Source organism: Delphinapterus leucas, chromosome 3, assembly GCF_059928025.1.
Source record: "Delphinapterus leucas isolate spDelLeu-1000000601 "Yukka" chromosome 3, BTC_Dleu_Yukka2, whole genome shotgun sequence".
Classification (NCBI taxonomy): Eukaryota; Metazoa; Chordata; class Mammalia; order Artiodactyla; family Monodontidae; genus Delphinapterus; species Delphinapterus leucas.
In genome coordinates, this window is record NC_143131.1 from 13,896,253 (window position 1) to 13,909,223 (window position 12,971).

A 12,971-nucleotide genomic window follows, 5' to 3' on the forward strand; every position below is an offset into this window, starting at 1 on the left:
TCCAGATGAAGTGATTGGTGTGGGCGTGCTGACGAAGGGAGAAGTCAGAAACACATTCTAGAATCCGACTGACCGTGTTTCAGGGGTGCAAAGGAGTGCGGTTGACTGTGATACCGTTACCCAAAAGGCAACGCTGGAAGAGAAACAGGTGTGAGGGCGAGTAATGAGTCACGTCCCAGACTCACTGCTTTGAAGGGCTGGGGAAGCAGCAGGCCCGGATGCCTGCTCGGAAGTGCCCAGCACGGAGGCTACGGCGTGCAGTCTGAGCCTGGGGCTGCCCGGATTGGAGGGCCAGAGGGGGTGGGCCAAGGACGGGGAGCTGGTCACAAGGTTCTCCTACAGAGGGGCGATAATGAGCATACCTGTGAGCTGTCCCCAAGGAGCATTCGGTCTAAGGGAAGATGCACAGCAAGTGGTTGTGAGAAGGCCCTGCACCTGTTTTCCAAGCAGAGATCATGGAGTTGGTGCTCTTTACAGAGTTCCTGGGTGTGCTTCAAAGGGCCCAAGACTTAGAAGAGTTCGGACAGAAAATGGGAGTGAGCTGAGAGGAGGGAAGGAGGGAAAGGCCCTTCAGGCCAGAAGCCACGTGGCACGTGAGGGGTCAGCCGGTGTCCACGCAGCATGTGGAGGGATGTGTTGAGGCCTGGGGCGGGGAGGGAGCCGGGGCGGAGCTGGGGTGCGTGGCGGCAGTGTGGGGCGGGGAAGCTTGCTTTAGGGAGTATCCTGGGGGCTGGCGAGGGCTCTGGAAGGGTCTTGGAGAGAGAAGGGCGTGCTCCGCCCGTGCTTCCGGATACTGCGCTCCCTGCTCTGCGGCTCTCCTCCCGATCCGGGGGGCACAGGTGCTGCCCCGGCCGCACCGCTCTCACCAGGCCGGAACCGACCTCCATCTGATTGATCACCGTATTTCGCAACAGTCCCCCCAAAGGCCTACAAGCAGAGTTCTTACTAGTCTGCCCTAAGTTTAAAAATGAGTGCAGTTGACCTTTAAACGGATGCAGCGCCCTGGTTCACTCATATGTGCGTTGTTTTTCAATGAGTACATATGTGCTGTAAATGTATTTTCCCTTCCTCATGATTTCCTTAATAATATTTTTTTCTAGCATACTTTATTGTCAGAATACAGTGTGTAAAACTTATGACATACAAAATACGTGTTAGTCAACGGTTCATGTCATTGGTAAGGCTTCTGGTCAACGGTAGGCTACCAGTCGTTATGTTCGGGGGGATTCGAAAGTTAGACGCAGGTTTTTGACCGTGCAGGGGGGTCGGTGCCCCTAACCACCGACGTTGTTCAAGGATCACCAGTATGTGGCACTCTTTGAGAAGGGACATATGTCTCAGGCACAAAAGTAGTTGGACACTCTCATGGAAAGCCATCAGATTCTGACAGTGTAACACACAGAAAATCATTATTATACATTAGAATGTGAAAAAGTAAACGTTCGAGTGTTTCGAAAGGGACGTAAATTAAGGGACAGGGAAACGGGAGAGCCCTCATTCGGCTGGTGCCCAGTGCTCTGACCCAGCTGTGGAATGGGAGCTGAGCTCCCGGCCCAGGCGCCAGCCTCGCCTGCTGAGGGCCGGTGGCTTGGGCTCGCTGACCTGTCCCCTCCCTCCCCAGCTGTCCGGCGGCTGTGAGCTGACAGTGGTGATCCACGACTTCACGGCCTGTAACAGCACCGAGCTGACCATCCGCCGTGGCCAGACCGTGGAAGTCTTGGAGCGGCCCCATGACAAGCCTGACTGGTGTCTGGTGCGGACCACCGACCGGTCCCCCGCGGTGGAAGGCCTGGTCCCCTGCGGCTCCCTGTGCATCGCCCACTCCAGAAGTAGCATGGAAATGGAGGGCATCTTCAACCACAAAGGTAGGAGTTCGCGGGCGTGGATGGCAATGACGGTCCTACTGGAAACGACACCAGTGCTTCTGTCCCTGCTTCCTGCAGCCTCATAATAGGTACGATCCCTCTTGGTCACTCGTGCCCCAGTCCGTTATCCCTGTGTCTCCGGGCCTTCTTAATCCATCTGGAGCTGAGATGGAATAAGGATTTCACCTGTCACTCAGAAATAATGAAGCATCGCCTCATTTCCCAAGGCCGCGTAATAAGATAGCTGGTTAGCGAAGGACGAGGGGGCTGTTGTTGGGGGCCAGTGCCATTCATAAATGGAGGAGACAGAGAAGACGCTGTTCTCCTCCAGGTGGTGTTGGAAACAGGTAGGGGAGGTGGGACCAGACTCAGCATTCTCCTGATCAGGTTTTCACATTGTGGATTCTTTATTTGGTTAGTGTTCAGTGCTAGACAGTCAAGCATGCAGGTTCTGAGAGTTTGTCTTTATAGCTTGATAAAGTGTCTTGGGGCATCCCAGACTCCCCAGGTTCCCTGCCTGGAGAGGGGATGCAGCTGGACCCCCCCGGTGGGGAGGCTGGCCAAGTCAGGCAGGGCTCAGTGTCAGGGGTCTGCAGCTGTGACAAGAGAGGTGGCTTTTGGAAAAAAATGCTTTTCAACTGAAATAACAGGGTATTTGAACAAAACGGCATTTGGCACTGGGGACTCCTTTAGAGGCCGGCAACTGTAGCAAGGCCGCTTTTCCACGTGTGTCTGGATGGGTCAGTAACGAGCTCCCCGCAGGAGTTATGAGAGTCTGTTTATCCTGAATGTCCAGCATGGTTGCTGCTGGACTGATGTGGCTTGAAACGGGACCTGTCTGAATTGAGCTGGTCTGCAGGTGCAAAATACACACTGGATTGCAAGACTTACCATGAAAAAAGAATGTGTAATTATTTTATAGTCATTGCAAACTGGTACTATAACATACTTTATAGGGTGGGTTAAATAAAATGTATGATTAAAATTAATTTCACCTGTTTCTTTTTACCACTTAAATGATGGCTACTAGAAAAATTTAAATTACATACGCAGCTTGCACTGTGTCTGTTGGACAGTGCTGGTTTAATCTCTCATCTTACTGAGGAGCTAATTTGAGCCTTTAAGACCTTTTCAGAAACACTGAGCTATAGCTTCTAGAAAAATGTAGAATGGGTAGAGTTTATATGCTTCAAACTGCATTAGGTCAGTCTTCGTTTTTCTGCCATGCTGGCAGAAGGCCGATTCTTCCAGATCTGGGGGTCAGCGGTTGGTTTACCATTCCTGAGAGAACTCCACTATACTCTGCATATTCCAGTTCTTTTAATTTTGGAACATTCCAGTTGCTCCCTCCGTTGGTCAGCTGTGCCCTCTTTTTTTTTTTTTTTTTTTTTGCGGTACGCGGGCCTCTCACTGCCGTGGCCTCTCCCATTGCGGAGCACAGGCTCCGGACGCGCAGGCTCAGCGGCCATGGCTCACGGGCCCAGCCGCTCCGCGGCATGTGGGATCTTCCCGGACCGGGGCACGAACCCGTGTCCCCTGCATCGGCAGGCGGACTCTCAACCACTGCGCCACCAGGGAAGCCCCTGTGCCCTCTTTACATTCGTCCTGACGCGTCCTGCAGACCATCCTCTGGCTGCTGAGGGGTTAGTCATGGCGTTGAGCTAAGTGAAGCTGCACAGGAAATAGCCGGTGACTAGCCCCCTCGGGAATTACAGGCCCGACCATGTTCCGGATCCCTTGGGGCCTAAATGTGACTGTATCATCACCTGAGTAAGCAGCTGGAAGAATTAGGCTGTGGTGTCTCCAGGGATCCAAAGAGAGAGGCAGGGAATTTCCCAATTTTGCCCCGAAGCTGAGGCATCTGCTTGCAATTACGGGGAAGCTGCCCCTGCGTGCCAGCAGCCTTGGACCTGCCCGGCTGTGGTACCGAGTTCTGAGTTCAGATAGCAGCTGGTGCTGGGCTACCCGTTGGCCCATCGCCTGGGTGTTCCCAGAGTTGCATAATGTAGTTAAGTCCTTGAGTCTGAGTTGAAAAGGAAGTACAACGTTTTTTTCAAGTTCGTCTATTATATGCAGAGGAGCCCCGGTGAACTTAAGCTACAAATAACGTTTGTTCTGAAAGATTTCTTTTCACATGTGCCTTTCCTGTGGTGTGTTCTCTACTTCCTGGTGTTCGCAGTTGCAGGCTAGCCCCGCAGAAAGAACCGTGTATTTATCACACTTGCCTTTGTCCTGAAAACTTCCTGCAGAGGTTGGGTTTGTGCTTGTCTTCTGGCTTGACTACCATTCACAGCCTCTTCTCTCTGACATTCTGTGACTTTCCGGCACCTGAGACGTCACTCCTCACAAACCCTCTGCGTACTGAGAAGGTGTCTCTTCGTTGAGTAGAACCTGTTGTGAACTAACAGTCAGTTCATAGATTGGGGCTCGGAGCCTTAGGCACTGTTTTCCTCCTTTTCCGAATTTTTGTTTTTCCTGTAGTGCAGGGAAGCTCTTGAGGTGGCCTGTTCCTGGCAGTGTTGGGACTTGGGTGGCAGATGGGGGAGGGAGGATCCTCCTGGGCTCTTGGACAAGCCTCTGCCAGAGCCTCCTGTGCACGGTCAAGTCCAGGGGATCGGGCAGTGACCCGTGGCTCCGTCTAGGAGAAGAGTCTTCATCGGGTAGTCGGGGCAGCAAGGGGCGAGGGTCCAGAACGAGCCCCAGGGACTGCGGGAAAGAGGCCGCCGCCCCCCTGGGGAGCAGGAGGTCCCCAGGGCATCTGCTCGGCGCCACAGCTCCCCTCCTGGCTCTCGTGTGCAGAGGACCGCGGGCTGTTCACGTACCGCCGTGCGCTGGGCCGGCGGGGCTGCTGCTCAACCGGCCTCTGCTGGTGCGGCGGCTCATTCGGAGTCCTTTCCGTCTGAGAGCCGGGCTGGGCCGCAGGGCCACTGAAGGGAGGGGTCCAGTGCGGCCCCTCCTCTCGCGAACTGGGCGCCCCGCGCCCTCCAGGCCTCCTTCGCAGGGTCGCACGTGCAGGCCATCTGGCCTTTCACACGCTGCAGAGCTCCGGAGCGCCGGGGCGGGGGGAGGGGGGTGTCGTGATGTCTCGTGCCTGGTCACTCGCTGTTGATCTGGTTCCTTAAATGTCTGTGATTCTTGCTGCTCTGACCTTCCAGGTGGAGGAACAAGCATGTTCGCTAATCTCTAGTCCCACAGTTTTCTCAGCCTTAGTGCCTCAATTTGTTCACAACTCCCCAATCCAAACACCTTAAGTTTCCAGGTGAAAAACATGCCTGTTGAGATTAAATGTCTGTGTATTTGGTTGTGTGTGATGTTTAAGAATCGCAGTGTGGCTGTGAGGATAAATACTCAGGTCAGCCCAGAGGGGCCCATTACGCACTGTGACCACCGCCCGGGTAGCAGGCGCTCTGAGGCGTGGCTGCAGTTGGAAGTCTGCTGGACAGCACGAGGACTTAGGATTTATGAGCCCCAGGCTCCTTGGATCATGCTGAGTTTCCCTGGGTGATGTCGGGGGAGGATAGAACATCACTGATTAAAACGAACAAGAAGTATAATTGTACAATTTGTTCTTCAGGAAGATATTTTTGGGTCTGAGGCTAGACTCCAGTGTGGGCATGATTCAGGGGAAAGGTCGGTACGGGAGGGCAGCCGTGGAGCGGCGTCCGTCGACGGGCAGCCTTGGTGTCTGGCATCTTGTTCTCATCTTGCCCTGGCCGCCCTTCTCCCCTCTCACAGCCTCTCAGTCACAGGCGGCAGGCAGGCAGGCAGCAGCCACAGTCAGCAGAACGGGGCCTCTGCAAGTCCCTGTGCCCCTCCAGCGCGTGTGTGTGGTTCGCACCACCTCCCACCGCAAAGGTTCTCCTGGTCTGGGGCCCGGTGAGTCCGCCGAGCAGCCGGATTGAGAAGCAGTGGCCCCCAAACCCCCGTGTGTGGTCATTACTAGACTGCTCATACAGGGTCACGGAATTATCTTTAGTCTCTCAGAAAATCCAAGGGATTTTTCTGTCCTACTGTCTCAGCGTGGAAAGCTGTCACTGTTCTCTGTTTATTTACTTTAGTGTTGGTCCCAGAAAGTAAACAGGAATATCAGAAATGTTTATATTCCCGACGAGGCCCATTCACCACATCCCCTTTTTGGTGCTACCCTAGACTGAGTAGGTCAGCTGTTCTCTTTTGTCACAGCCAGAACTACCATACGTGATCGTGTTTGAGAGCTTAGCTCCATGGTTCGGGGGTAACCCAGCAAGCATCCCTGGAGCAGTGCAGGGGCCCTGGATGGGCAACAGTGCCCAGAGTTGGCGGTGAGAGGGTGGAAGATACTCAGTAAAAGTAGGATTGTCCCGGGTCAGTAACCGGGCAGAGTCGCATCCCAAGCTTCCTGCAGGACGCATGCCTGAAGCGCGTCGTGGCAGCCTTTGGACTGTATTTGCTTTTTTTAAGGGTAAAACAATAATCTGTCATCAGTCTTAAGGAGGTCCTTCCACTGTCCTCACACACGGATTATTGCATCTGAAAGACTGCCCATGTGACTGTCATGGTGCCACTTGTCAACTGAGGTCTTCCACTGCCTGGCCTGGCCCAGTTGGGGTTGCGCTTTTAGCCACCACTGAATTGTTTTTTGCTAAAATTCAGCTTTAAGAGAAGACATTTCGGGGGTGAGAGTGACGTTTTATGGTGGAGCCTTTAGAAGAGGTGATGTGTTGAACTTGCAAGGTCTGTGCTTTGTGTCAGGAGGACCCGAGTTCTGATTCCATCTCTGTCTTCGGTGACGTTGCAACCCGGGGCCTGAGGTGGGTGGAAACGGGTGGTCCCTGAGGTCCTCCCCAGCTCTGACGTTCTCAGGTTCTGTTTCTCATGAGGCCTTTCTGAATGAAGGCCAATTCCAAACCTCCCCTTTTTCCTTATGCTGACCCCCAATGAGGTGGCCAGGTTGTGTTTTTGCTAGTTTGTTGATATATCTAGGAGAAAATACCCACTTAGGAACCTTAGCCTTAACCTCTCTTGAAGTTGTTTATAAAGTTTTTCTCTCTGGGATAGTGTATAGGTCAGTACTTGCATTTCACTTTGAAGAAGCTAAAAACATGATTTTTTTTTCCCTCTGAATTCTTCATTAGAAAAACAGAGGAACAAAAACATGAGAAATAAAATTTGTTGCTTGCTAACCACTTGGGCCTCTACACCCTGGGGCTTTGACTCAGCACACCACACTTACTGAAAAACGACGTTCCAGAAATAATCCCCTGTGGTTTCCAGTTTACCACATCACCTACAGAAAAGTGGGTGCCATCAAAATCAGGTCAAAGAGAAGACCCAGGAATTATCTTTCATAAATGCAGTGATATGTGATTGATATCAATGAAATGGGACGTTTTCTTTAATCCAAATGAAAACTAGGAAAGTGAGATTTTTCGTGAGAAACTACCTGAAATGTAGGTTTTTCTCTGGGTTCCACCTTGGGCTGCCTCCTTGTCTCTCAAAACTCTCTGCCAGGGTTTTCCTATCCATCCTTCTCTCTGCCTGAATATTTGACTCTCAAATATTCAGTCACTAGACTGTCCTCCCAAGTTTTTGTGACTGGTTTCTTTCACTTAACGTAATGTCTTCAAGGTTCATCTGTGTTGTAGCCTGTGTCAGAATGTCCTTCCATTTTAAGGTTGACTCTTACTCCACTGTATGGACAGACGCCAGTTTGCTGTCCATTCACCTGTCGATGGACACTGGGGTCTGCTGCCAGTAGCTGCTCTCCTCCAGTCTCTGCTTCCCGTGCATTGGGGAGGACACCCAGACGTGGAATTGCTGGATCATGATAGTGTTGTTTTTAATTTTTGAGCATGCCTACCACGTTTTGGTACCTTTATCTAAAGTGTATATTTCAAGCATATTCTCCTTTCCATCGCCACCGTTGCCTCCTTGCCTCTAAGTCTCCCAGCCTCACTTCTCCCCCTCTTCTTGCAGCTAAAACACAAATCCGGTCATACTGTGCTCCTGCTTAAATTCCTTCAGTGTCTTGCTGTTGGTCCCAGGATAAAATCCAGTTTCCTAACATGTGCCACAAGGCGTTGCCCCTCATGCTCGTGTGCACAGGTACACACGCGATGAGTGCACACATCCCCTCTTTCTCCCCCTGGTGCGGTCGTAAAGTAACGGGGAGCGGGGGTTCTTCCTGCCTGACACTCCTGTCCCTTCTCACCGAATAAAAAATCCTACAGGAAAAAATGAGTGGATCCAGTGAGTCTGGCGGGGGGATGAGGGTGCAGTTAACAAGTATTTCAACACAAAGGCTAACATCAGGGTAACCTGAGAAAGGCCCCATGAGATGATGAACTCCAGGGACCACTAAAGACACACAAGGAACCTCATAGGAACTCACTGAAAGAACTTTAAAACGTTTTAGTAGGAGCCATGGGTGCAGTAATAGTGCTGAACTCATAAATGTGATGGAGGAGGTACAAGTAACGCAGGCTTTAAACAGCAGGGTTGACGAGGGGCAGAGAGCCTCTGCCCACAGCCGTCATGGAGAGAAGGGACCCTGAACGGTGGGCACGAGGGCTTTAAATGGAGGTCTGGGGACCGGGACTTCCCTGGTGGTCCAGTGGGTAAGACTCCGCACTCCCAACACAGGGGGCCCGGGTTCGATCCCTGGTCGGGGAACTAGATCCCGCATGCATGCTGCAACTAAGAGTCCACATGCCGCAACTAAGGAAAGTCCGTGGGACACAACTAAAGACCCCGAGTGCCGCAACTGAGACCCAGCACAGCCAAAAAAGAAAAATCGAGGCCTGTAACTTGGGGGGAAAGGAGTCTCAGCAGTGTTCACAGGCAAATAAACGAGTACGGTTCATCGTAATCCGCTTTGTCCAGTTCTGTTCTGTGTTCTTTACTTTAAAGATACACACCTTACATAGGTGAATCCATGGGGCCACTGCTCAAAGTTGTGAAAAATGGACATACCATTTATACCACATGCAATTTCTTAGAATGAACGAATGGATGAAGTGTCCCGGTCCCAGACCTGGAGGTTATAAGCTCCACATCTGATTCTCAGGGTAACCACTGGCACGGCCACTAGGTGAGGATAAAATTAGGGCACCCAAGTTGCAGTGCGTCTGAGCCCCTGTTGCCCCCCCTCCAGGGCTGTTCTCCTCACCTAGCCTCTTCAGCCTCCCTGGCCACGTCGGGGCCCTGTGAGGTCGTGGCTCTGCCTGCTTGCTGGGTGGCGCCCACCACTGCCTGCCCCTCAGCTCCCGTGCCCCTCGGTCCCGTGCCATACAGGTGAGACCAGGTGACAGGACTTAGCAGGGGTTTGCAGATGGTGGAAAAGTAGGACTCCGATGGCCACTGGTGCGTCAGCCCGCAGGAATCCCAGGCCCTGGCCTCACCATCTGCGTCCCCAGCCTGTGCCCGACATCTGGTTTTGGCTGACCCCCAGCTCAGGGGCACTTTAAAGCGGTTTCCCTGTTCGGAATACAAGCAGTTACTAAGATTCCTCACCCCCATCCAGACCACCTTCCCAGTTCCTGGGACAGCATCCGCTCCATGCAGCCCAGCTGGCAGAGGGACGCCCCATCCTGGGAGAGGAAGCCTGGCCTCTGTGCACGGGGCGAGGCCTCATCCTGTGCTCTCTCCCCAGCCCCCCTGCCGCCCAGAAAAGCAGCATCTCTGCAGATGTTCAGGTGCTTCTCTACCTTCGATAGAAATCTGTGCAACCAAAAATGGAGCTCCCGGTCCCAGGCCTCTTGCATTTCTTCAAGGATATTGGGGAAAACTTGGTTTAAATTTGTTCAACCCAAATATATCATCTTTCCCAAGTCAGGAAACCCTCCTCCCCAAGCATGAATCTAAGTCTCCTACCACTGATGAATGCTTATGACTTTTTAAATGACGTGTATGTTTTTGGAAAACGTAAGGCATTGAAAAGGCTTTAATAATGTTAAAATTTTTAGTTGAATATTTTGTGATTCTGCTGTATTCAGACATTTGCTTAGTGCCAGATTGTCCCCGTTAATCAGAAAACACATCCACCCCAGACACACCAACGCGTAGACGTTCGAACCTGTATCTGCCCACACGTTCTTTAAGAATATATATAATGGAAGATCTGTATATATATATTTTTTAATTAGCTTGGAAAAGAGCACTTTTTCGTCTGTTTGAACAGCTGCTTATGTAAATCCCTGTGGGAAGAAAAACCGAGGAACAGACAGTTGCACCAAGAACAAAGACTTAGTCTCTCCCCTGAGCCCTGCGGATCCGGGGCTCGGGGATCAGCCCGAGGCCTGTGATTAAGGAGCGCTTTCCATGCAGCATGTAATTACGGAGCCTCACAAGTAGGCCATGACTCTCTTGAGTGCTTCATTTTGGAGGTATTTTCATGCGCCAACTTTACGTGAAAGTGTTTATTAAAACAGGAAAAAACCATGAGCAGGTATTGACACCATCCATATTAGCTGATCACAAAAAATTATATATATAGCAAAGCCATAAACAATGAATGCGAACACCATCTTCCCACAGCCGGTCATGACACAGTGTTCAGGGAAAGGTATGTAATCAGGGGAGAGGTGATCCCCAGGGAGAATTGAAACGTGTCTTGTTCGGGGTGACTTGGGGCCGGGCGGGGTGTCTGCTTCCTGCCTCTCTGTGGACTCGACGGTTTTCACTGCCTCCTTTCTGACACGTACGCATACCAGACTTTGCGATTTGTTAGACAAACTGGGGTTTCTCTTTTAAATTTACTCTGATTAGCGCCTGCAGAAGCTGTGAAAAATTACAGGGAGATGATGTGTTTGGTAAGAGGTTGTTCGGTAGTACAGTGCGCTGGTTTTCTTAAGTATTTTGAAAATGAATAAATGCTGTACCTGGAGGGGATGTTCATGTATGTTTCAGTCAGAGTCAGTTGGCACTTCTTTCCTGATAGTATTTACTAGGTCGTGGTTCTGAGGACACCTGATAAAACTGCACCTAAGCACCCATGGGCAAGTGTGTGCCAGAAAAACTAAAGTGTGTTTGGCTTTGGCTTCTACGTTCCTTTCTCTGTTCCGAGAAATGTGAGATGATTTTGTGATTATTTTGTGTGCCTAGAGCTTACTTTCCCATCAGCAGTCAGAATTTTGAAAGATTTGACTGTAGATCCTAATAGCTGAGCTGCAAACGGCAAGGAGAAGGGAAAATACCTTCAGAGATCCTGGCTGATTCTGAAGCAGCGCGCCCGGAAAGCTTTAGAATCATGTGTCCCTGGTCAAATCTGATGGAAGCTGTGGTACCTAGTCCCAGAAGAACGAACATCGGTACAAAACTTTTACATACGATTTCAGCGACGCCACATTCATAACTTCTTTTCTAAAGAAGGGAAGAAATAACAAATTTTAAAACTTATTTTTAGATGTTTTGCGTGGTTCAAAAATAAAACTGAAAAGGTATAAACTGAGAAGTCTGCTTCCCACAGTCCCACTGGCCATGTATAGATCACCATTTTTATTCATTCCCACCTTCTACATCTGGCACTGTGTTAGGCACAGATAAGCATGTATTCATTCCTCCTTCCGTTTTCCTACATAAAAGGTAGCGTATTTTGCCCCGGCTTTGTCGCTCAGCCATACCTTTTAGGAACGACTTTAGTACGTGGAGAGGTGCATGCCTCTTCCTTTCTCACGGACAGGAGAGCTTCCCATGTGCACGTGGCTTAGGTTAGTACCTACTACAAGGCTGAGCACCACAGGTCGCTTCTGGTCTGCTGCTGTTGTAAAGAGGGTCACAGAGGATCACTGTGTGTATGTGTCTTTTCCCTCATATGCAAGCTTGTCTATACAACGGAATTCTACAAGTGGGATTGGCGGGTTGAAGGATACATGCATTCATGGAAAACAGACTTTTGAAGAAGAGTCACCTGCATCATAAATGAATCACATCAGAAAAAAAATCACAGTAAACATGCTATTTAATGACATTTGCTTTTACATATTTTTTATTCTTGATCAGGGTCGTGATATTTGCGCTGTACCGAACCCCTTGAGCTCTCTAATTTCATCTTACCCACCTAGGAAAAAAAAAAAAACTCTCCCCTTTGAGTGAGAGTACTCCTTAAAATCATTCATGTAAATGACACCAGAAGTTTCCGTGTGACTCCTGTGAGATGAGATTTTGGACGTTTTCCCACAGAGCTCTGCACAGGAGCGCGCAATACTAATGCAAACAATGCTTCACCAGTGTCTGCATTTGACTGCAGACTCAGTCAAAGAGGTGCAAATTAGGGGCTTGACACTAAATGTAGAGTGGTCGTAGTTTCCAAGGAATGGGTAACCTCCCGTAGTGTGTGTCTAAAAATAGCTTTTTGTGGCGCTTCTGTTTTGCTTTCCACCTGAGCCAGGCTGCCTCCGAATCCAGGCCACCCGTCACCTGTGAGAAACACATTCCGGAGACAGTGCTGTCCGCGCTTGTCACGGGCTTTGAAGTCTCCATATAATCTCTATACTTTATGGAGGCTTCACTTTCCAATCACGAACATTTCACAGTGAATTTTGAAACATGCTGTTTTTAAAACCCTCCCCAGTGTAACATTTTTCTTTCTTTACGGACACTCTGAAAAGATTTTGGAGGGAAGAGAAGAGTGCGGGAGGCTGGGGGTCAGTCAGAGGGTTCGAGAGGTTGACCTTTGAACTCTCACCCCCAACCCAGCTCTGTCTAGAAGAAAGGGGGCTGCCCTGGAATCTTCTGACATGCTTCGGTGCTTGGGCCTTCAAGGCGCATGGTAGCATGGTCTGACCAGCGATGGCTGGGATGCTTTGGACAGCTTGGTCGTTCCACGTGGCCAGCTATTCAAGGGGGTCGTCATTTTCCCAAAAGTCTTCTGACCAAGCTCAGGACAGGGGACCCAGCGTGTTTGTTGTCTGAGGGCCCTCTCAGACATTCGAGAAGACAGTAAATAGGCTCATTCACCTTGGCTGCGTTGCAAGGCAGCTCTGGAATTCCGTATTCTTTTCCCTGTGTATTCAGTTGCATCCTTTTCCTCCCCCACCCCTTCTCCTGGGTCTGTAGAACCTTGAATTTACTAGAAGGAAAGAATATTAAGTTCTGTTCTTAGAGATAGATTAGCTTCCGTCTCAAAAT

The 12,971-nt window shown here is 50.5% G+C and overlaps 1 protein-coding gene across 3 annotated transcripts in view; it reads left to right on the plus strand.

Annotated features, from left to right (window-relative positions):
* Nucleotides 1-12,971, plus strand: part of TRIO (trio Rho guanine nucleotide exchange factor) — a 372,400-nt gene that overhangs the window by 291,192 nt on the left and 68,237 nt on the right. For all 3 annotated transcript variants that reach the window (XM_089908686.1, XM_089908685.1, XM_089908687.1), the window contains exon 34: nucleotides 1,622-1,865. In XM_089908686.1, the coding sequence (XP_089764812.1) occupies nucleotides 1,622-1,865 (244 nt within the window). The remainder of the gene's footprint in view (nucleotides 1-1,621; nucleotides 1,866-12,971) is intronic.